The 24334-nt window shown below is 51.5% G+C and overlaps 2 protein-coding genes across 5 annotated transcripts in view; one reads left to right on the top strand and one right to left on the bottom strand.

Moving 5' to 3' along the window:
• ERMARD (ER membrane associated RNA degradation) overlaps positions 1–10650 on the bottom strand; it is a 22827-nt gene extending 12177 nt beyond the window's left edge. Inside the window, exons 1-9 of one of the 4 annotated variants that reach the window (XM_037126088.2) lie at positions 10474–10637; positions 7502–7670; positions 6083–6222; positions 5137–5238; positions 4777–4866; positions 2895–2992; positions 2444–2580; positions 1279–1393; positions 496–598 (exon numbers count right to left, since the gene is read on the bottom strand). In XM_037126088.2, the coding sequence (XP_036981983.2) occupies positions 496–598; positions 1279–1393; positions 2444–2580; positions 2895–2992; positions 4777–4866; positions 5137–5238; positions 6083–6222; positions 7502–7670; positions 10474–10479 (960 nt within the window). In that variant the 5' untranslated portion in view covers positions 10480–10637. Of the gene's footprint in view, positions 1–495; positions 599–1278; positions 1394–2443; positions 2581–2894; positions 2993–4776; positions 4867–5136; positions 5239–6082; positions 6223–7440; positions 7671–10473 lie in introns of those variants that run through there. The other 3 variants (XM_053668732.1, XM_053668734.1, XM_053668733.1) reach the window with 3 other exon arrangements.
• Positions 10632–24097, top strand: DYNLT2 (dynein light chain Tctex-type 2). Its single transcript, XM_037126187.2, has 4 exons — positions 10632–10749; positions 18837–19043; positions 21789–21947; positions 23784–24097. Exons 1-4 carry the CDS (start codon positions 10642–10644, stop codon positions 23892–23894), a joined length of 585 nt encoding a protein of 194 aa, XP_036982082.2. The 5' UTR covers positions 10632–10641; the 3' UTR covers positions 23895–24097.
• The last annotated feature ends 237 nt before the right edge of the window (positions 24098–24334 follow it).

The raw sequence follows: 24334 nt of genomic DNA on the forward strand, positions 1-24334 counted from the left end.
CCGGGGACGGGACCAGGAGGGACATCAGCACAAAGGGGCTCGAGGGGGAGACCAGCAGGGGAAGGAGTGTGGAAACGGGGCGCGGCAGGCGCCGTCCGTCCTGTGCCTCGGGGCCGCCTTTCCTGGCCCGTGGGCTCCCTGGCAGCCACCCAGAGACGGTGCAGCTAGGCCACAAGGAAGCCGTGTCCTCAACGAGGGACGTGCGGTGGACCTCGGACCACCCTGTGGGGTGGCACCAACGGCTACGGAGAGAGAACACGGGTGACGAGTTTCACGACAGGACGGGGAGACCACCGGGCACACGCGGAACGACCAAACACAGCCGTGCGTGAGACAGACACAAACCCTGTACAATCACGACGAGAGGAAGCGACACAAACGTGGGAGCTCGTGGCTAAGAAGCGCATCTGATGCCGACACAGATGTGCCACTGGGAGCCAGCGGCCGGGCCTGGAGGACGGCCACCACCGCCGGTCACCACTGGTGCGCACGCACCTCGGCCGTCAGCAGTCTCCGGGGGCACCTGTTGACGGCGGCAAACACGTTCCGGAGGCCGGCCTCCAGCTGCGTGAGCAGCAACACGGCGCAGTCGGCAAACCTGCAAAACAAGGAAACGCGCGCTGGCTCTGCCGCCAGGTGCGGCGTTCGGCTGACACGCCACCGCGTGTCCCGCGCAAGGTGGGGAGGGGGTGTCCCTCGCTGCGATGACACGGGAGGAGCATCGGAGTCGCTCCAGACCAGCGACTGCAAACCTTCCCAGGGTTTCGATGTGAGATGGGCCTTTTCAGGTGCCTCAGTGGGAAAACATCACCAAATCTGCTTGATTCATTTCCCGTCTAAACCCTCGAACCCCAGGACTTCGGCAGGTCCTCAGTGTCCACATGTGGCCACGGCCGCAGACGTGGCCTGAGGGACCGAAGACCCATGACCCCCCAGGGACGCGCACATGCCCGCCCGCAGGGCCCGCGACGGCAGCAGCCCCGGCCCCTCCCCGGCTCCCTGGCAAGGGGACACTGGACACAGAAGGGTTCAGTGCACTTTACAAAGTTGGCTCCAGAAAACAGCCACCCCCTCGAGTGCACTGCGGCACCGACCACATGATGCCGAGACCTTCCCCTCGCCGCACACGGGTGTTCGCTTCCCGAGCAGCCCTGCTCGCCAGCCGGCCGGCGCTGACCAGTTAGATGCCACCAGTGACCAGGGTCGGGGGCGGAGGGTTTGGGGGAGGACCCGCCCCCAAAGTTCGGTCGCCACCGTGCGACACCACCTTTCCTTTACCTGTGGGACTTGAACCTCATCAGTGCGACTTCCCAATACGGCAACATGATTTTTAATATGAAAGGGGATTTCTTCATCACTTCCTCCAACACTGAGAGTGTCTCATCAGTAACGTCTGCAGAACAGCAGGGACTTAGCGCACAACCCTCTGACGCACCGAGAACCTGCCCACTCGGGGACCGAGGCGATGAGCCCCTCTCCTTATGGAGGGGAACTGCCGCCCCCAGGACCCTGCGCGGCCAAAGGCGAAGAAGACCACCCCGAACCACGCCCCGCTGCAGGCGACTGCAGGGGCTGGAAGGCAGCGGCTGCGGGCGGCTGCGCCTCCTCGGGGATTTTGGCTAAAACATTCTGCACAAGAGTTCAAGGTTGACCGGCTGACCACACTGACCGAGAAAACGCATCCTCAGACGGCACAGGAACCGGCAGTGAATGCTGAGATAAACCACAAACTTTGGGGAGCCTGTGACGTGTCAAAGCAGGTTCATCCTTGGTGACTAACACCCCAGCCGGGGGGGGGGGGCTGAGAACACATCGGCTGGGGAGACTGTCCTGCCAGGGGCGTCTCTGTACCTCTCCCTCACTTTTGCTATAAACTTAAAACTTTTAAAAAACTCTTAAATACATTATTGACAGTCCAGACCATGAGAAGGGTCCGCGGCACAGGCCGAGACAGCGAGGGCAGCAGGAGCCACCCTGTCCCCTCCCCGGGCCTCACGGGCAGACGCAGGCCTCACACCACAGCCACCAACATGGAGAAGGCGACCCCGGGGCAAACACGGGGTCGAGCTGCTCTGTCAGAGTCCCGGCCGCCCACCCGCCGTCGGTGAGCTGCTGGGGCCCGTGGCAAGAAGCAGAAGGGGCGGCGGGACCCCGACGGTCCCGGCACCATTGGCACAGCCCCACGAGCACGCAGCGCGAGGGAAAGTGGTGAAGAGCAAGCATGTGGCACAATGGTCTGAGGCCACGTGTGTGTGGGTCCATGTGGGAGACAACCCAAATCCACCCCTCACACGGACCCACGGATGCCCCCCGACAACAGCCCAGGTCACAGCAGGGAGAGGGTGGGCCGCATTCCACCTAGAGTTCGATCTGGGTGCCACCTGATGGCTTAGACACGTGTATGGACAGGCACTCGGGGGACGGTGCCGAACGCGGTACTTGCCAGGGAAAACCAGCAAATCCTCGGACTCCGTGAGAGTGAGGAGGGGCCGAGGGGCCACCGTGCGTCCAGTCCGCTGAAGGTACATCCGCAGCAGCTGACCCAGTCCGGCCGTCAGCAGCACCATCGTCGAACAGTACCTGGTGGGAAATGCCAGCAACCTGCTAAGAAGATGAACCAGTCCCGCGAATAAAAAGCGTCACTTTTAGAAGTTCCAGCGTAAGAAAGCGAAGTGAAGTTGTGCTGTGTCGGTCGGAGGAGACTCTCAGATGCCCGTGAGCTGCGACCTTGGTGATGTCCCCACCCCGTTCCCGCGCTGAGTTGCCCTCGGGGTGCCCGCCAGCCCAGCAGGGCTGTCACCGCTGCAGGGGCCCTGCCCCCGCTTCCGGACACGCAGGTGTCCGGGCCGTGAGAGCACAGACGGACAGACTCTCGGTGGGAGGCAGCAACCTACTTGGCAGGCACCTCCCGGGGCGATGCGAAGCCATGCCACAGGACGTTGCGCAGGTTGAGCCCGCTCGGCGAGCCCACGAGGACGGTCAGCACCTGCATCTGGGCACGGGAGGGACACCGGGGTCAGTCAGGTGAGTCGCCATTCGGACGCTGAACAGGGAAAACGCTCTCCTTCCTCAGAAGGAGCAGAACCAGGGGCAGCGTGGTTAGTGTGCCGCCCCCGTCACTGTCGGCACAGAAGCAACTGGCGCCGCCACCGCTCACCGAGCAGTCAGCGTGCACACCTGTCACCCACTCGCCCTCAGAACAGCCCCTGTGAAGCGCCAGGGTGGCACTGTGCAGACGGGAGCTCAGAGGAGCGACCCGAGGGCAGGCTGAGGTCTGTCCCGTGGGTGCTGGGCATCGTCGAGCCTCCCGTCTCCAGAAAATGACACCGACCACCGCCCAGCACAGAAGGACCACTGGGGCCACGGGCACTTGTGCAGCGGGACAGGAAGGGCCCTCTGGAGAGGCTGAGCCACTGAGACACCGGCTGGCCTCCCGCACTTGAAGCTCCCGGGTCACCTCCACCTGTCAAGTGATGACACACCCATGACAGGGACCCTGCATAAGGGACGGCTATGACCACGCATTTGTGCTCACGGTGGCGTCTGGGTGTGCAGCACACACTTCTGAAGGGACTGAGAAGACCGCAGGGCCCCAGACTCAGAGGACACAGTGCCAGGTCGCGGGAGAAGAGCTGTGCCTGCGGGGCCCAGCGGAGGGAGGACAGCCCTCTCTGTGCCCCCTGGACAGGGACCGGGGGCCGATGGGGACTGTCCAGTCCCACCCTGAGGTCGAACTGAAGCCGAACTGAAGCCAGGGCGCAGACCTCGGAGAGAGGACCTCACAGCAGCCCCCCACGCTGCTCCAGGCTGCTTTGCACATGTGACCTTGACCCTTCAGTATCAATTGCCAGGGACTCTGACAATAGAAGTAATGTAATGTCGTTGACTTTAATTTAACGTTAGGTTTATGTAGCTGTTCACACCGCCCGAGCGGGCAGAGACTGGCCACCTGGGGGAAGCCGCTGCAGGCTGACCAGAGGCTGGGAAGGGCAGGTCGGAGCTGAGGCGCTCGGCCCTCGTTCGCCACGTCCGTGTGGCAGCCAGACACCCCACCTTCCTCGGTCCCACACTCTCCACAAAGAAATTAAAAAGTAGGAAAACACAGAAAGCGATCCTCAAGATGACGAGGGGTGAGGAGGCCCCGAACAGACTGGGAAGCTCTCCTGACCCAGGAATCGTGTGTCGAGCCTGCGAGGTGTGATTCGGTTGTTGCAAACGTCTGCCGGCTGAGCAGGCTCCCCCGCCAGGTGCTGGCGCCTGGTCTTCCTTCCCCTGGGCCCTGCCTCTCCCTGGGGCCCGGCAGCCGGCCTCCAGCAGTGCTGGCCGCGGGCCGGCCGCAAGGTTCTGCACGGTACAGTTTCCTGACTGACTTTCACACTGTCCGCCACAAATCTGCAGAGTTGCAAAGGGCATAATCTCATGTTGAAAATACTGACATTTCAGAATAAAATCGTAACATCTGTGAAGAGGGAGAATCTTGTTCCAGAACAAATCAGTGTTATAATCGTCACACTTAAGTAACGAAAGCAGTGGATGTAAAGTGGCTCATGCGACTGGCCGAGGCGGTCACACCACTCAGCTACGCGTCAGGCTTGGGAAGGGCGGGGGCGTGTCTTCTGGCTTCTGGAGCAGCAACTTTCAAAGAAGTGGGAACGGATGTGCTGAAAACACTGCTGTAACTCACTTCCCCCATAATCAGCATCTGTTTCCGAGGAACGGAAGGGCAGCACCTGCCCTGCTGCACCTGCCCTGCGAGCCGCGGGCCGGCGAGCTTACCACGGGCTTCCCGAAGACGTCGGCGAGCTCCTGCGATGCCAGCAGGTCCCGTAAGAGGAAGGGGCACTCTCTCCCAACCAGCAAGAACACCTGGAATCCAAACGAAAATCGCATAAGGAGCCAAGTGACCTCAGAAAAAAGCGACTCACACCACGCATTTCCACAGACGTGGGGAGGGTGACAAGTACTGGGGACACCCACGTGCTCACTTCACAGTCATCCAAAAGACAGTAAGTGCCAGGTGAGTGCCCGTTATGGGAGAACGACAACGAAAACCGGGGGGGTCTGAGGGTGAGTACGGAACAGGCGACTGTCACCCAGACACTCTGAAGGCCTGAGGACGCAGGTTCTCGCACGTACGTCTCCCAAGGCCCGCTCCAGGCAGGACGTCAGCTTCATTAAGCTCAGAGAAATGGCAGGAGCATGCCGGCTCGCCAAGGCGTCACAGATTTCCGGGAATAACTGTTCGGAATAAGAGACATGTTAGAATTTGTGGGCTGAATAAGAAATGTTTCTCAAAGTAACAAGACTATTCACAAAATTCAAACCTCTAAAGATTTGATTGTCGTATTTAGATGACTTTCTTGGAATCTGTAAACATTTTCTGCATAAATATGACAATATCTAAATAGTGAAAACTTACTATCTAAGGAGTTCTTTGAAAGCCCTTTAGTTAAATGTTTACTGAAAGCAGTAAGTGTGATGTAATTGTAAACTGAAAAGCCCAATACGCTGACCTACGCCTTATCTCCCGTTTTGATTAGTTCCTAAGGACAGAGACACACGAGGCAGTGTGTCACTCGCGGGTGCCACTGCAGAGGGAGAGGCCATGGCCCTTCCACACCAGGTCACAGGTCGGGAGGTTTGCGACCGGACGTGTTTCTGCCGCACTGCGGGGTTTGACATGCCAAGTGCGATGGTGGGTTTGTGCCAACCAACCAACAAACCCAAATGAGGTGCAGGCCTTGAACGCCCACCCTGTCCACGTCGCCTTGCACCAGGCCGCAGCCCCTCTCCAGGCTCTGGGCCCCACTGCTCTGTCCAGGCCTTTCTTCTCTCTGCAAACACTCACTGGACTTCTGTCCCAGCACCTGCGCCCACAGACCAAGCCCGTCCTGGCACTGCGCCCCCCACCACCCTTGGCCTCAGGGCTTGCTTCTCAGCTCAGGCTCGGAGACGCTGCAGGGCAGCCCCAGTTTCCCTCATGGGCCTCTCAGCTTCTTCACGGTCAGAGGAGGCGCCCCGAGGAGACCCCTTTAAAATTAGCAAGTAGTGAAGGTTTCTAAGAGGGACTGCAGAGGCGGACCTCTGGGGCGTGTGTCCACTGGAGCCAGGGTGTGTACTGCATCCCAAACTGCTCCTCGGTCAGGGACAGCAGGTGTGAGTGGACGGCCTCACAGACCGGCCCCAGCAGCCGCACGCTTTCCCGGAAATCCAGACCCTGGGCTTCGAGGAGCAAGAAAACAAGTCAGTGTCACAGCACAAAGCACAGGAGGCGCATGTCAGCATCACCGAAGGAGCGGTGCTCTAATTACAGAACTTCCACAAAATCAACACCTGTTTATATAAGGGAACAACAAAAAAGATACACCTACATTGGAAATCAGTGCTTAACTGATGACAAAAGAAAAATAGGCTACCAGCAGAGAGTTTGGAAAATACAGAACGGCTCACACAAGAGAAAAAAACATTTTCTTCAATTCCTTTACCTGTATATAAGTTTTTACAAAATCCAGTTCATGCTGTATATGTAATATTTTAACTTGAATTTTGTCTAACATTGTTAGACTGGGAAATTTCCAGCAACCTTAGTTATTTCAGAACACATTTATGTTACAAACTTCTTAAATATGTTTGGGGCTGAGTATCCAGATGGTTCATGACCAGAAAACAGAAAAGGGTAAGTCCCTTCCTGGCCACTGACTTCTCCTTCCTGGAGCTGCTGCTGTTATTAATCCCTCGCATGCATTTAGAAATAGTTACACATATAGAAGCAAATACAAGTACACGATCCTCTTTTTTGCTCTTAGCAATGTGGCTCTGAGATGCTGACACCAGAAAGCTGGGCCCTCATCCTTCTTCTCTGCTGCCTAATATTCCTCTGAAATGGTCGTGATTTTCCTCGCTGATCCCTGCTGCCGGCTGTCTCTAGTGCTTCTGTCTTCCTGGTGGTTACAAACGACATGGCAAGGAGACTTGCACACCCACGCTTTCCTGTCTGTAAGTGTGCCAGTCTCATAAACTCCTGTGACAGACCTGCTGGGCTAAGCACATCTGCCTGTCATTTTGAAAACTATTGTTATATGTCCAGGGCAACTCCCTGCTCCAAAGCATGCATGAAAATGGGTGGAAGAGATGTAAAACAACTGGGTAGTGTGTCACTGGTCATTTATACCTAACCCATGGCTGGTACTTTCTCCCCTTTTCAGCCTTGACTGCAGGCCTGGAGCTGAGACCCGAGCCACCTGCAGCCCGCTGACCCTCGCTGCCTCCTGACCTCTCACTCCCGCAGGAGGCCTTCTCAGCCTGGTGTGCCCAAAACTCTCCTGCGCCTCTCCGGCCTCATTCCCTCTCTTCTCACCCAATTCCTTCCCTCTCTAGAGTCAGACCAGTTTGATAACGTCCTCTGACCAAACAGTGTAACCGTCAGAAGGGGTGTCTCACACGTCAAGCCATTTCAAACAGAAGGCACAACAGGGGTCCGGGGTGCGGAGCAGGGGCAGACCTGGTCCCGCGTCAGTCACACACTCTGTGATTGTCCGCCAGCACACGTCCCCATCCTGAGTGACAATGCTATTGATGTCTCGGTTTTCTCTGAGTTCAAAGCCGAGTGTGCAGATCATATCATGGACGGAGGGCGAGAGGCAAGTGCTGAGAGAATCCTCTAGTGCAATCTGAAACAGAGAACGTCAAAGATGCTGTTCCACAGGAGTAAAACCAGAGGAGTACTAGTTATCCATGTAACATGAGAACATTCTACGTACAGAATATACTCAGGTACAACTACTGTTAACACTGTGCATCTTACAAGAACCATATGATTAAAACATTGTGATTAACCTGGCTGATGCAGCTCAGTGGATTGAGCGTGGGCCTGCGAACCAGAGGACTGCGGTTTGATTCCCAGTCAGGGCACATGCCTGGGTTGCAGGCCAGTTCTCAGCAGGGGACGCATGAGAGGCAACCACACATTGATGTTTCTCTCCCTTTCTACTTCCCTGCCCCTCTAAAGACCAATAAATAAAAACTAAAAAACAAAAAAAAAAGCCATTGTGATTAAATAGTAATTAAAGATCCCTGGCTGGTGTGGCTCAGTGGATTGAGTGCTGACCTATGAACCAAAGGGTCATGGGTTCAATTCCCAGTCAGGACACATGCCTGGGTTGTGGGCCAGGTCCCTAGTAGGGGGCATGTGAGAGGCAACTACACATTGATATTTCTCTCCCTCCCTTCCCCCCTCCTTTCCCCTCTCTCTAAAAATAAACAAAGTCTTTAAAACATAAATAGTAATTAAAGATAACTTATGTAAAAAATTTCAAATAAATGTTTAAACATTTAAACTTTACTTAATCATAATGTTTGTTAAGCATGAGTTTACAAAACTCAAGTGTTTAAAGCAGCAACCCACACTGCTTCTCCATGAAGGGTCCCCATGACCATCCCACATGACACCAAGGTCACCTGGGCCTTCATGTGCTGGGTCGGGTTGCGAGGTGTCACCTGTGACATTGGTCATAAAGCCCCGGGGGCTCCCTAAGCTGGCAGCTGGCCAGTGTAAGTCCCCACCCTGCTCAGCATCTTCCTGCCCTCGGGGAGGTTCATGTCTCTCTCTCTCTCTCTCTCTCTCTCTCTCTCTCTCTCTCTCTCTCTCTCTCTCGGTGCTGGTGCTGGCGCTGGCGCGGTGCCTGCAGGCCCGGCAGCTGGGGAGCTGTCCCAGACGGCTGCCTGAGTCACTCCAGGTTCTCTCTGGCTCAGCGGAGCACTGCAGGTGGCCAGTGTAAGAAGACAGGGAGCATGGGACTTGCTCCTGCAGCCTGGGGACTTCCTGTCCACTTTCTGGTGTCTGCTGTCATCCCCCTGCACCAGCAGCTGAGTGGTTTGCAGGTTCCCCACCCATGCAGGCCTGGTGTCACCCTGACCCCACCAAACCCTAGAGTCCAGCACGTCCCCTCAACAGTTGCTTCCAGATGACCCTCCTCTTCAGTTCTAAGTTGTAAAACCCCACCCCTTTTCCGTGGCTCCCTGGTGCTGGGGAAAGTAATGCTCCTATGATGCCACCACCGGGTTTGGAGAGATCTCTTCTTATCTTTATCCAGTGAACTTTATTTATTTATTTTGGACAGAGGGGCAGGGAGGGAGGAGAGGAAGAGATACATCAATGTGTGGCTGCCTCTCACCTGCCCCCAACCAGGGACCTGGTCTGCAATTGAGGCATGTGCCCTGACTGGGAATTGAACCAGTGACCCCTTGGTTTGCAGGCCAGTGCTCAATCCACTGAGCCACACCAGCCTGGGCCAGTTAACTTCTTAGTCTAAAAACGAGTGTGGTTTCTCTCCTGACTGATACAGAAACATAATACTCTAGGCCTTTGTTCACATCAAAAGGGATTCTGCATTTTTAAAAAGCATCCAAACTCTAAAGGAATGAGTTGCACCTCTTTGAATCAACAAATATCAGGTGCTACAATACTTAAAACTGTCCATTGTGAAAGATCCCATGTCCCGTGGAACCGTTACAAGCACCTCTTCCCCACTGCACACGAAGCCCCCACAGCCACCCGTGGACAGGTGCCTGCACCAGCTTTGCCCTTGTACTCCTTTGGGACTTTGAAGTCTCGATCAGGGCAGCATGGGGTTGTGCAGACATCCTATTTCGGACCAGAAAGGCTTAAATTTTAATTCATTCTCAGAATTTTTGTACCTCTTGCCTTGAAAAAGTTACCTCTTGCTCAGAACGTGTCTGAGCCTCAATTCAATTGCAAAGTGGTGCAAAAATATTATCCCCTTCCAGCACAGCAGACATTTGAGATAATACTTGAAGAGCACCCAGCATGTAGTACTAACTAGTGACCACTGCTGATGATGGAGGTCTGACATGCAACTGCGTGAAGGGAAATGCACAAAGTCCTTATTTCATGGCAACAGCAGAGTCCCACCTACAGCCAACAACGTCCTTGTGACTAGGTATTTTGTGGTCAGATTGGCCTAAAAAGGTCAAAGATGACTTTAGTGGGCAAGTGTGAGCCACAGAGGCCGTTTCACGACGCAGGACCGCCCACATTGCTTGGTGTACGACACAGACGGCGCGGTGGGAATAAGCAGCAGGTGACTGGAGTTGCCCGCTAGCCCTGGCTCTCGGCGAACAGCTCTACGTTCTCGTAGCCACCAGGCTGTGCCCGCGTCCGAGCACCGGCGCCCCGCCCCTACAAGGCCCTTACACCGGGGGCCCAAAGGGGAGTCGACCCGGGCCCGGGACAGACCTAGGTGGGGCTGCGCTTTGGGGTCGAGGCAGGCGCCCGCCCTCAGGCTGGTCACTGACAAAGGGCGGACGTGGCCGACCAGCCTATGCCGGGGGCTCCTGAGGGCATCGCCTACGGCGGGGATCTGTGCAGTCACTGCCGCGCGCCCCGCCGAAGGTACCCCGCTAGAGGCGCGCAAAGGTAACGCCAGGGTACATCCCCCCCCCTACCGATTCTACCTCCATGATTTCCGGCTCCAGGCCGCCGGCGCCGCGTGATAACGTGTACTCCGGCCCGCACTTCCGGCCGGCGCGGCGCAGGCGCGAACCTCGACTTCTCACGAGAGGCGGCCTGTCGTTTGTGGGCGGTGGAGACGCGCTGCTGGGCGTGTCGCAGAGGAGGGAGGGATGGAGAAGCGGGGTCGAGGAGGGAAGGTTCCTTCGAACCAGCTCGCTCTGCAGTCTGCGACGACGCCTCGGAAAGATAGGCGGCTTAGCATGTTTGAGAAGGAGTCTGTGAGTGGCGGGCGACGGGCTGCCCAGCGGGGAGGCAGGCGTCCCCGGTAGGGCAGCAAACGTCCGCGCCGGAGCGCGCCGTGGCTGGCGCGGCCTTGGTTCCGTAGCTTAGCGCGGGCGGTCCCACGGAACCTAGGAGAGTCTCTCCGGGCTTCCTCGGGTGTCCTCAGCATCCCCGGAAGGCACGTTTCCTGGTCACCGGAGCGGGCGGAGTTCTGCCCAGACACACACGGCGGCGGTGCGACGAGTGCGCCCCCGCCCGGACCCGGTGCGCGGGCCGCAGGCGGGGGCGCGCTGCGTGTAGAGGGGAAACCACCGAGTTACTGAGCAGAACAAGGAGATGCTCTCAGTTTAAAGACAGCGGGAGACTCAGTGGTTGAAGAATGTGCCCCTTCACATATTGTCTAAAACGGATGGAAAATGCCATTCGGTTTTACCTGGCGGTGTAACACCAGGACTTTTCTGTGACCGTAGTTTGAAAACCTGTGTTGTAAAACCAGACTCTATTTTTCGTTGACACTTTAACAGAAAAGTAATTTTTTCCCAAGGATACAGATACATATGATCCAAGGATAAAGCTGAGACTAGGAACTGCTTTGTTCTCTCCTCCGTAATGGTTTCTTCCCGAAACTGCTATAGAGGATGCGCAAGTGACAGGAAGGGGAGAGCGCGCGCTGATTTTGAAGGCGCTGCAACAGGTCAGACGAGAGGAAAGGACGAACTAAGGGAGGAAACGGAGGCCACATCTGCACAGCTGGGGACCCCAGCAGAGCGAGGCCGCAGACCTCGGCCGGTCGTGTAGTGCCCTATCGTTCGTGCCCCCAAAACTGCCGCATTGCCCGCGCATAATGGCAATGTCTGAGTGTTGAGGCAGCGGAGCTTCCTTTCTTGACCTTCACGCCAGGGGGTGAGAAGGAACTTGAGAAGGGAGTGGGCCCCAGTGCCAGAGGAGGAGGTGCCCAGCTGCACGGCATGTTTAGGCCGAAATCTGGGACCAAGGGGATGTGGACCGAGGCAGTTCTGGGTTATGTGATGTGGGTGTGATTGTGCATAGCTGTCTTTAAAATCAGCTTTCAGGGGTAAGAAGTTGGAAAGGGCCCGTAATTAGGGAGAGACTAAGAAAAGTTCCACGACTGCTCACCAACCGCAACAGAGGACAGTGAGGGCACTAATGCTTCAGTTCTAACTTGCCGCTGACGATTCCCCTGGTCCAAACATAGGAAAAATTAGGACCCACAGTTTAATCCATGTAAAAATATTTTGACGTTGTTATGTCCTGCATCTTTTCTTCCCTCCTCATAGTCACACCTCAGTTTTTACTTGTAGAGTTAACTCATTCTCCCCTGGATGGGGTTTTGGTGGGGCTGACAGTCACTTGTTTTAATATTGTGAGGATTGGACCAAAACACGGTTCAATGGATATCCTGTTCCTGTAGTTCAAGGAGATGGTGGAGAATAATTCAGAATGAGGGGGACAGACTGGAGTGCCTCATGTGCTGCCTGGTCCTTTAGCCTTTCATTCTGCGGAACTCCTTCCACTTCATTAAGTTTTTGCTCAACAAGAAATCAGTTCCTATAGCTTGCAACCCAAAATTCCAAAACCTTAGATTACCAAAAATTGGAAACTTATTCAATCTGCCTTGTGTACATACATTTGGAAATCTTACATACTAGCTAGTAGCAGTTAGAAATGCGTTGACGACATGGCCAGCTCACGTTTGTGCTGGGATTGTAATTGGGCTCAGTGTAGGCAAGTGCTGTACAATAGGTTAAGTGAACCAGGTTGTTTTATTTAAACTGGTCATTGGCAAAGCGTGTTCTGACTCTCAGAAGTGATCGTGAGGATCCTTAATAAAGGGCTAAGGTGTTCCTGAGGAGGACATAATAAAGAAAAGTCAGAGATGTGAGTTTCTGGTGTGCTAGTGTCTCCTGAGGTGTCCCCTGCAAACCACACCTGCATGCCCTGTCTCCCAGGGAGGCTGCACTTGGGAGCCACTGTCACTTACACAGTGTGGCTGTGTCCCTGAAGGATATTGTGGGGGGAAGATGGTGATTACCCTAGGGAGAAGCATTCTCTCGCTGAAAATGGTAACTGGCTTTGTTTTTTAAAGTGGTTTAGGTAGCTAATAATGCCTCTTCCTCAGCCAAAAACAAAGCAGTTTGACAGAAGATCGAAACAGATTTATTTCTGACGAAGTACTTCCAGCAGCCAGCATGGAAAAACGAACTCCTATGAGAAGCTACTGAAAGTAATGCAGAATGTCGGAAGCAACTGCTTCCACGGGTTGGCTGTAAGGCAAGGCAGGACGGAGCTCTCTGAGGGCGGAGAAGCAGGGAAGGTGAGCCAGGGCAGGGCACGGGGCATGACTCAGCGGAGCACAGGGTTGGGGGAGAGCTCAGCTGCCAGTGCCTGCGGGGGGCTTTCCTTGGGTCTCCACTCGGTGCCTCAGGGCCTCTGGACAGGAGACTGCCCGAAGGGGCAGAAAAAGAACACCTTTGTAGCACCCAAACTAACTTGTGTTTCCACTAGCAAGAGCGGAAACACAGGCGATCAGAGGGCACTGCTTAGCGTGCTGGGTGCGTCGTCTCAGGAGGGAGGGGTGAAAACATCCTGAACGTGGATTCTTCTGGTCTGGCCTGTCAGAGCTGAGAAGCGAGCCTCAAGAAGATGAGTTACTGCAAGTTACTGCATTCTAAATAAAGCTTAGAATGGTTAGTGGACTACCAAAATGTGCAGCAAATAAGGTAAAATTTATGCTTGGTGTCACAACTAAATATTAGCAGACCCACCACAAAGCAGGAAAATACAGTCCAAAATGAGGGCAAGAAACAATCAGTAAATGCACTCGGAAAAAAATAAAAAGATAGAATTACTATGGGATGACACCAAAGTAACTATAAAACAGTTGTATTACATAAGTTTTATTAAAGTACTACATAATTATTAAACATTACAACCTGTACGTTCAAGTCTGTAGAGAAAAGATTGAGCATGTTAAATCCAAATCAAACTGCTGCAGGTGAAAAATAGGATGTCAAGGGATATAAAGTAACAATGAGCATATTTGACACTGCTAAGGATTAGTGAATTTAGAGACAGCAATGATAAAACCTGAAAAAATTAGGATATATCAGTGAGGTAGGGGAAAACCTCAGGCACAAATTTTATTCTTACATTTTGTGTCCCCAAGTGAACAGATGAGGGGAAAGAAAAAAATACTTGAAGAATTAATGATGTGCAATTGCCAAACTTGATGAAAACTATAACCCCACAAATCCAAGAAGCTCATTGAAGTCCTAGCAAAAGAAGCAAAATTCTGTTCAAAACCAGTGGTTCAAAAGTTTAAAAGCAAATAGAAAACATTTAAAGTACAGATGAGCACAGATGAAATGGCAAGGCTTCTCACCAGAAAAAATGCAAGGAAGAAGACATTGAGTTACCTTTCCATTTTTGAAGATGCTGTAAAGTACATTTGAAGGGACAAACACCACCAGCCCAACCCTGACCCACGGGGCTCCACTGGGTGGCTTTGTCCTGTGCAGTGAAAGGTGGCCGACTCGGACACAGGGCATAGGCCTGGGTGTCGGGTTTGATCCCCGTGTATGAGAGGCACCCGATCAGTGTTTCTCTCCCACGTCAATTTTTCTCTCCTCTTTCTCCCACTCTTCGTCTCTCTCTGAAAATAAGTAAGTAAAGCCTTTTAAAAATACCAACCTAGAATTCCATGCCTAGTGAAAATAGCTTCCGAAAACAAAGACAAAATACTGAGTTTAATTCATCAACAGACCTACACTGTCAGAAATGTTAAAGGAAGTCCTTTCAACAAAAGGAACATATGAGATATAAATTTAGAAAGGAATAGAAAGCACTAGGAGTTCTAAGTGTTGAAAATGTATATATTTTTTCTTATTTTTAAATTTATTAAAGGTGATTGAGTAAATCAAAAGTATAACATTATTGGTTTTAAACAACATAAGCCAGAGAGGTGGGAGGAGAGTAAGGAAGTAATACTTTTGTGTAAGGACTTGAAGGTAGATTGTGGTACGTTAAAGACGTACTACAAGCCTTAAACCACCACAGGGAAAAGAAAAAGCTGGTGGTTTAACAAGTGACAGATGGAATCATTACAAATACATAATTCAAAAGAAAGCAGAAAAAGTACAGGAAACAAAAACAGATAGGACAGATAGGAAACAAATATTTCCAGAAATGTTTTCTAGAAATCATGTTAACCTCATTAAATAGCCAAATTAAAATTCAGAGATTGTTGAATTGGTTATGAAAGCAAGATGCAGTTATATAATGTTTGCAAGAAACACACTAAATATAAAGGCTAAGTAATTGCATAACCAAACAGGTTAAGGAATGAAGAGGATGGAGAAAGGTATACTGTGTAAACAATAACTGAAAGGAGGCTGGAGTATCTATATTGATACCAGAGAAGATACATTTTTAAACAAAACTATGACATAAATGGGTCATTTTATAATCTACCAGGGCAGTTCATCAGAAAGACATAATCCTAAATGTGTACCTAAGCTTAGAGCTTTGAAATACAGAAAGCAAAAGTGTATTTCTTGCACAGACATCCATGATTACAGTTGTAAATTTTAACGTCTCAGTAATTAGTAGAACAAGCAGACAAAAAACTACTAAGGATATAAAAGATAGTACTATAATCCGAGTACAATTACGGGAGCTCTGCAGAACACTGCAACTGCAGTGGAATGAATATTTGGAAGTTCACATGAAACTCTACTGAGATACAACATGCCTTGGGACATAAGACAAATTCCAAGGACTTTAAGTGGGTTCAGATAATGTAAAGCATATTTGCTAGGCACAACGGAATAAGGAATCAATACCAGGAAAACATGGAAACTCATAAACCATCTGAAAGTCAGTGATACGCTTTTATATAACCCATGGGTAAAAAGAAGGGAAAAAATACTCCAAACTGAATGAAAATAAAAACCATTTGAAAAATTGTTGGATGTAGCTAAAGCAATACCTGAGGAAATTTATTGTTCTAAATACCTTTATTAGAAGGATTTTAAATCAGTATTTCAACTGTCAGCTGGAATGAGTGGGGGAAAAAGCAAACTAAAAGTAAGCAAAACGAAGGAGGTAATAAAAGCAAGTGGAATTAATAGTGAACAAAAACATTAGAGAAAATGAAACCAATGATATTTTGGAAAGAATAAAGTTGGTGAAATTCTAGCCCAGAGGTTGGTGAACTTCATTGGTGGGTCTGGTCTAGCTCTTGCTCAAGACGGGCTAATCAGAAAAAAGTAAAGACAACTCAGTACCAAGAGTGACAAGGGGAAATCACTAGAGACCCAATAAATGTATAAAAGATCAGAAGAAAGTACTAGAAATAACAGGGTCATATGTTCATCATCTTGGATGAACTGCACCGATTACTTGAAAGACCCATTGGGTGCAATTGGGTGCCCTCAGTTTCCGTACGATGACTTCACCCCGCACCTCACAGTGTGAGTGTGTGTGGAGACGGTGTCTTTAATGACGTGATGGGGTTAAATGAGGGCCAGGGTGTGCCCCAACTCTGTCTGCCTCGTGTCCTTGAGAGAAAAGGTGAGGACGTGGACCAGGGCTGAGAGCTCAGTGGACGGCTTTTCTGTGAAGAGGCAGAACTCACTACAGGCATTGCCAGGAGCCGGTGTGCAGGGAAAGGGACTCGTCGGCCAACTCTGGTACTGGAAGCCCCATACAGAGCAGGTAGGCAGGAAAAAGGAAGAAGTATCCAGATTGGGAGGGAAGCAGTAAAACTGCCATTATTTGCGTATGACATGTTATACAGAGAAAACCCTAAAGACTCCACCAAAAAACTGTTGTACCTAACAAAGCCAGCAAATCCAAAACCTATCTACAAAAATCTGGTGTGTTTCTATGCTCCAGGAATGCACTTTAAGAAAAAGGAATTAATTCCACTTACAATTGCATCAAAAAAGGATAAATATCTAAGAATGACTTTAACTGAGAAGACGAAAGACCCACGCACTGAACACTGACGCTGGTGGAAGAACTCGAAGGCGGGTACTGGGCAAGTAGTTCCTTTGTCTTCTGCACGGTGGCGGCGGCGCTGGTCCCGCTCAGTTGTCTTTTGTTTGTTTTTGTTTTGTTTTTTATTTTAATTGTTCAAGGAAAATGCTGAGTTGTCTTCAACTTGAAACAATTTTGTTAGATTGTATTGTGACAGCTACAAGAAACACTAAATATAAAATGCATTTAAGAAAAACATCAAAATTGGTGAATTTTTGTGCAGCCATTTTAATATTGAAGATGAAAAAAGATATGCAACATTTTTAGCATATTTTGCTTTATTAACAAAGGTAAAAATGCAGCTGAAATGCAAAAAAAGATCTGTGCAGTGTATGGAGAAGGTGCTGTGACTGATGGAACGTGTCAAAAGTGGTTTGCAAAGTCTCTTGGTACTTTTGACATTTTGGCCAAATAACCCTTTGCTGTGGGGCTGTCTGACGCACTGGAAGGTGTTCAGCAGCGCCCCCGACCTCTGCCCATAGGCAACATACTGAAAATATCCAAATCAATAAAGTTATTGGCGAAAATGAAAAAAATGTGTGTTTTATACAAAAAAAATCGTAATGGACTCTTTGGCCAGCCCAGTATGTGGAACTATTTTTAGAAAAATCAAGAGGTAATAAGCGTTAAAATGAATAAAATTTTAACATCTGGTGCAACAGCAGTTGCGTATTAAACTACTCCTAAAAACACAAAGTGTATTTTTAAGTAATCGAAAGGGAGCATCAAAATGATACATAGAAAACAGAGAGTAGTGTGACATAAAGAATTGCTTGGAAATAAAAAATTCTTATATAAAATCAGAAGTAAAGCATATTCCTAGCTAGAAAAACTATTAAAAGGTTATGAGGTTAAGTATAGTTAACACTATTTGTAAAAAGCGTAACGAAGCTACTACCTTCTGGCCCTGACCACCCTTTAATGGATCCACCACCCAGCCGCCAGCATGACCTTTGAAAACTGGAATTTATAACATCGGTCACCTGCTTGGCCCTTCCAATGGCTCCCCACTGTCCTGGGAACAAAATCCAAATTCCTCCCTGGATTTTCTGCGCAGTCCCTGCATCCCCCTCGGTCGCCTTCCCTGCCTCCTCAGGCTCGTCTCATGCCGCACACGCACACAGGCACACACATGCATGTGCCGAGCTCAGCCTGCTCTCTGGGCCCTGCCTCAGCGGGCCGCCTCCGACCATTCTGTCCAGGTGGTCCCTCACAGCCAGGTTCTGTCAAGTCACGTGACTTATTTGGGGCACAGCTGCCACTATTCACCCTAGGTTAGTCGTCCCCTGTGCTCTTTTATGCCGGCCCTCAGGGCCCTCCCACGAGCACTGCCACTCCCTGGTGGGCTCCCGAGACTGGGGGTGAATGCAGGGGCGACAGCTGACACCTGGCCGTTGTGATGGAGCTCACGGCCATCATTCAGGGCCCAGGGCCTTTGGACCGGGTCAGGCGCTAAATGAGGATTTCCTTACAGTGCGTTGCCTGACACAATGCACGAATGTCAGGAAGCACAGGACGATGTGCGCACCGACTCAGTACACTTATCTCTCAACTTCATACTTACGGAAGGGTCCCCTTGGTGACGGTCAAAGATAAAGTGAAATAATTAACATTGCAAATATACAATGAAGAATAGTATTTCATAACCTCAGGGCACAGAACAGGAAAGGTGCTCCTTGCACACGTGTCTCCGAGACACCTGGCCGCCCCCTTTGGAGGACCCTGTCACTTCTGGTTCGTTTCACCTGTGGATATTCTAAATATGTGTGTGCAAACTTGTTTTCATGTGTATTTGTATTTACAGACTACATGACATCTAGCTAGATACTCTTTTCTTCTTTTCTTACCAAATTGGTAGCAAGGGGTGAATCAGTCCACCTAGGGCTTAACAATGACATTGTCGTACAAGTGGGTTATAATGCATTTCCAATGCTGCGTCAGCCTCTGCCGTCCCACGGGGGTAGCGGGTCTAAAGTCCATGTTACAGTTTGAAAAGCGACCCGCCTGCCCACCTGTCTCCCAGTATGCGCAGATTTTGAGAGAGAGGCTGAGAGAGTCGCTGCATGAGGTTCAGTATGTGGAGCCCCCGCTGGAGGACTCCACCGGCGACCTGGGCAAGGAGTGGAAGAGCGCCCTGGCCAGGCTGAAGTTCGCCAACACGTACCGGATGGAGCCGCCGAAGAAGTTCCGGGCCCAAGCCGTGGAAACCAAAGTCCAGCGGATACTGACGGTAGGCGGGCAGATACCTATGAAGCATATCCCAGCTTCGGGGGGTGGCGCACTGTGCTCCTGTGCATGGCAGTGTCACCGTCCCAATTGGTCTTTTCGTGGCACTTGTCTCTGAAAATGCCAAAGAGCTTTGTAGTCGGTGATCTCCACATCGGTACCATGAGCTGCCGCACATGGGGCAGCCTGGCAGTCTTTCATCTGATTCATCTGAATTGCCCATAATTATTCACCCCTGTGTTTCCACATTTCTCCCGTGGGTGCAGGGATGGGTGACGGAGTACACGCCAAACGTGCTTGTGTGTGTGTGCGCGTGCGTGTGCGAAAGCAGGTTCCTGGCTGTGCTGAGTCGTCCTCAGACAGGCCGCCCCCCGCCCCCACCTCCACCCGCTGGCCACCATTGGGATTTTCCTTCTTCACACCAACTGGGGTGTAGCATTCATCCAAGACAGTTATTTGAAGTCAGGCACACGATCCCAGGCTCAGTCGGAAGGCTTCCCCACTTCACCACACCGACACCGCAGCCCTAACATTAATGCCGACACTAATTTTACAGTTTGGGTGCCTGAAGGCTGCACTGTTCGGATGGAGAGAATCCCCTTCACCACCTTTCCTGACACAGGACCAAATCACAGGTTTTCAGTCACAGGAATTGGCCTGAGGACCACCTGTTCTGCACCCTCTTTCCATCTTTGGTCTCTAGTAGGGGCAGGGGGGCACCTGGCAGACAGAGTTTCTGATGCCCAGACCCTGCTGGCGCTACACCCAGCCTGGTCCCACTGTGGAAGTGGCCACGTTGGAAAGTGACCCCCTCCAGTCTACAAGACTTACTCCTTCCATGACAGCTGGAGTGAGCCAGTCGCTGGGGACAGCGTAGGTGGAGTTCAGTTTGTATAAATGAGGACTGCCTCTTTAATTCTTCCGGTGGATGAGCTTTCATCAATGCCGAGGAGTAGTAGCTCGGTGACTCACTCTCCCAGTTCCCCCAGCATCACAGACACAGCCCCGCCTCCACACTGGGCCAGAGGTCGTAGCTCCCATTCGGTGAGAGTGCCACAGTTCCCAGCTTCAGGAAATGGAGAAATTCCACTTAACCCAATAATGCAATAAAACACTCGCCGATTACCTCCTTCTCTGACCTAAACCCTGACTGTGAGCCTGTGTGGTGTGAGACACTGCATTTCGGTGTGTGTCTCCCGCAGCCCCGCCTTCGGGCCTGCGTTCAGACCCACTGACTGTGGTGGGAGTTCACATCATGTTCACCTGTGGTAACTCAGAGACTCTCATGGCAGAACGGGGCCGAGAGGCGCTTGCTGGATGTGCAGGCGGATGGCAAGGGTCTCAGAGAGGGCAGGGGTCTTCCCCTTGAGTTCCGGGAAGACTGAACATCGTTCCAGATATGGAAATAGTGTATCTTTAAAAAAAAGATTTATTTATTAATTTTTAGAGAGGAAGGGAGGGAGGAAGGGAGGGAAACATCAGTGTGTGGTTACCTCTCACTCGGCCCCCACTGGGGACCTGGCCCGCAACCCCAGCATGTGCCCTGACTGGGAATCAAACTGGTGACCGTTTGTTTTGCAGCCCATGCTCAATCCACTGAGCCGCACCAACCAGGGGGGAATAGTGTATCTTGATAGAGCTTGTGGGCTATAGGATGTGCCATCATTTATTTTAAAAAGAGCCCTTAAGGCTCTGGCCAGTGTGGCACCGTGGGAGCGTCACCCTGTGCACCAGAAGGTGGGGGTTTGATTCTTGGTTGGGGCACGTGCCTAGGTTGTGGGCTCAATCCCCTGATGGGGTGCTTGTGGGAAGCAACCAATCGATTGATGTTTCTCTCTCACATCAATGTTTCCCTCTCTAAAATCAACAAACATTTAAAAAAATGTTTAAAGAGCCGTTAGGTAGATAGAATGTTAGGCAGAGTCAGAAGGGGATGCTGCTAAGTGTCCAGAAGACAGAGCCACAGCCAACTGCTGGGGGGAAGCAGAGCCTCCCAGACCCAGATTTGACCCGGAAGCACTTGGGGGGGACCTCAAACAAAAAGGGCCACCTCCCCGGTTTTACCTGCCTGTCGAATTAGCTAGGAGCCCGTTTGTTATCACTCAGAGCCCAGAACATGGTTAATTTATTGCTGGTGCAAGTCAGTTATTCTGGGTAACGTGCATCTGCTCGCCAGCTGGTTGGTGTGGCCACACGTGTGTCCTGGCTGCACGCCAGCCGTCCACACCTGTGCTGAGAAAACCTGGTTTCCTTGGCATTCACCCATAGGCCACAGCAGGCCACGGGAACAAGCGCTGAGTGGGCAGCCGCGGCGAGGGACTAGAGAGCGGCAGACTGATAGCAGGGGCCGCGGGAGGTGGGCAGGACCAGTGCTGCTCTGGGGCGGTGGAGTCTGCGCCCCGGGAAACCCCGAATCTGGGTTCCAGCAAGTAGGTCAGTTTTAAAAGATCTATTTCCTCTACCTAAGAATTCCCAGGGCGTTCTGTTAAAATTCCTCTTGTCTCCTTGGTTGTTTGATAAGAGTAATCTAATGAAAAAGAACTTACAGCTTAATGAAGAGTAAGTGAACATAATTAAAAAACCAGAAGGAGTTTTCTTCAAAATTCTTACTGAAATAAATGGGTAAGCAAAATATGCATTTCATATTATTTGGTGAAAAAGTTATATGTATTACTTAGACACATGCTTTTTACTGGAATGTTTCGAAAAGATTTGGTTAGAAAATTAATTTCTACAAATTTTTTTAAAGGAAAGTCTTAAAGATGTCAAGTATGACGATACAGTCTTCTCTCATCTGTCGCTTGAATTAGCAGACAGCATGTTGTTAGCGGTCAAGGAATTCGGGTACCAGCGCTATAAGTTCATTATAAAGGTGTTATTTATTCAAAAGACTGGCCAGGCAATAAACGTAAGTAACCTGCCGATCCCTGTCTGTGGCTTAGCACCTCTCCGGCCTCTCTGGTGGCTGGGGCGTCTCTCCGTCGGCCTTGTCACACAGGCTGTGACGTCCCTGCCGCGTCTGGTGGTGCCGCAGAGTGATGGGATCACTGTGCCCCATTTCTGTGCTTTTACTGTGAATTATTTGAAAAATGCTAACCTAGAAATGACAGCTTCCTGTTACTGGTTTATCAGGTTGTACAGACAGCCTGTTTCTCAAATGCACCTGTTTCGTAACCATTTAGCGAGTAAGCAGTGACTTTGTCTTAGGCAGGAAAGGGTGTTAGGCATCACTAAAGAAGTGACAGAGTGACGAGGCGTAGGCCTGCTTCCCAACAGCGCTGGCTCCAGTTCAGGGGGTGAAGCGACATGGCTGGCAGTTTGAGAAGGTAAAGTGAGGCAGGCAGCGGGACGGCCGGGCGTGCATACCTGTGCTGCCGGCCAGAGTTGGGGCAGCGACACTCGCCACTGCGGCCTTCGCCGGCTTCCCATCCAGAACGGGGGTGGCGGAACCTGCCTGCCAGGGCAGTAGCGAGGGCCCAGTGGGACCAACAGCATTAAAATCCTTCACGTCTTCTCCAGCACAGAGTCCCCAGTACGCAGCGACATGGTTATTGTTACTTACGAGTAAGAATGCAGGCCGACAAGGCGGGCAGGGAGCCATCTGCAGGAGCTTGTCCGGACTCTGTCCAGGAGAAGAGTTCCCACCTAAGGGACTGGAGGCTCCTCGGGGGCGGTTAGTGCTCCAGAGAGGACGTCCAGGCTGGCAATGTGAGCAAGTGACCGAGCGACTCACGGGGGTTGCAGAGACAGGGAAGACCCCCGATGGCTGAAGGGCGAGGAGAACCCCCGGCTGTGCTGGGGGTCTGGCAGAACTCCCACGGAGAGGAAATGGGGGGTGTCCACATGGGAGGGCAGGGGTGCCTGCCGGCAGTGGGGCGTGGGGTGCTGTGTGCCTGCAGTAATGTCACCAGCACTGCAAACCGCCCCCCCCCATTCGGGAGCATGTCCTTTGTTCTTTGTCTTTTCCGTTGGACTCACCGAGGTGCTCGCAGCCACCTGGTGACTCACTCAGCTGGGCCCCGTGTCTGACGAGTGGTGCTGGTGGCTGCTGGGGCCCTGGGCTCCGCACGCAGGAGCCGTCACCCCCGGGGACTGAGGGCCTCCTGCCCGCCAGGTCTCCTCCCAGCGTTCCCGGAAGGTGCGAGCAGACGGCCTCAAAGGCCTGGCTTGGGGTGTGTGCAATGCCACATTCGCTCAAAGCAAGTCCCAATGCCAGCTAATAACCAGAGCAGGGAACAGACTCAGCCTCTTGATGGGAGAGGCCAGAAATGGTCTGCGGCCGTCTTAGATTCCGAGATTCCGAACAGAAAGGTGGGCCGTACTCAGACCACAGACGGCTTTGTCAGCAAAGCACAGGAGTGAGGACTGACTCTGGCGGCCTGCTTGTATGGTCGGTGCCCTTCCTCCATTTCCAGACAAGACCCCGGCACATTTCCAGTTGAAGTCGTCCATGGGTGGGGAGAGGAGCTCCTCAGGGTGGCCTGCAACACCGCAGGCCACCCTGTGCGCAGGGCTACCTGACCCCACCTCTGACGGCTGCCTGTCCATCTGTGCTGCCGTGACCAGCTGTGGTGAAGGAGAAGCTGGTCTGGGGATGTCACTCTCAGGTCTCCTGGGGACAGAGCACTTGCTAAATGCAGCTTTCCAACATGCCGGTGCATCTTTGAGAAACCAAACATGTGCAGGCTTGAAAGTCACTTCTTCACATGCTTAATCTAAAGTTAAGTTTTTAAAATGCCTCCAGGTCGCCAGCCAGTGGATCTGGGACGTTGCGTGGGACAGCTGGGTCGCCGTGAAGCATGAGACGGAAACCTACATGGCATTGACCTTGATATTTGCTCTTTACTGTGAGTGACCCGTCCCAGACAAGGCTTGCTGCTCCGCTTCTCAAACACAGGGAGTCCACAGACCTGTGCGTCTCCGGAGTCTCGATTGGCCGCGTTTTTACCTCCAGCTGACCTGTCTTGCTTGTGTTCTCTCAACAAGTAAAAGCCACATTTCTACCTTCATACTTCCAGTTATATTTATTAATACTCTATTATCTGACAATATTAAAAGATATCCACATATAAATACACGAATGATTATAATAAATTATAGTATGGGAAAATTATCATTCTTGGATTCAAGACAATTATAATTGACTATAGGAAATTACAACACAACCTGGTAAAGTATCAAATTAAGTAAATGTTCACATAAATTTTGGAAAATGTCTAAAGGCAGATAGATGTCTTCCGAGTGGTATTTTAATACATTACATGCATTGTTTTGAAAGGAATGAATGACCAAGTT

This window comes from Artibeus jamaicensis, unplaced genomic scaffold, assembly GCF_021234435.1.
Source record: "Artibeus jamaicensis isolate MK-2021 breed Jamaican fruit bat unplaced genomic scaffold, CSHL_Jam_final contig_497, whole genome shotgun sequence".
NCBI lineage: Eukaryota > Metazoa > Chordata > Mammalia > Chiroptera > Phyllostomidae > Artibeus > Artibeus jamaicensis.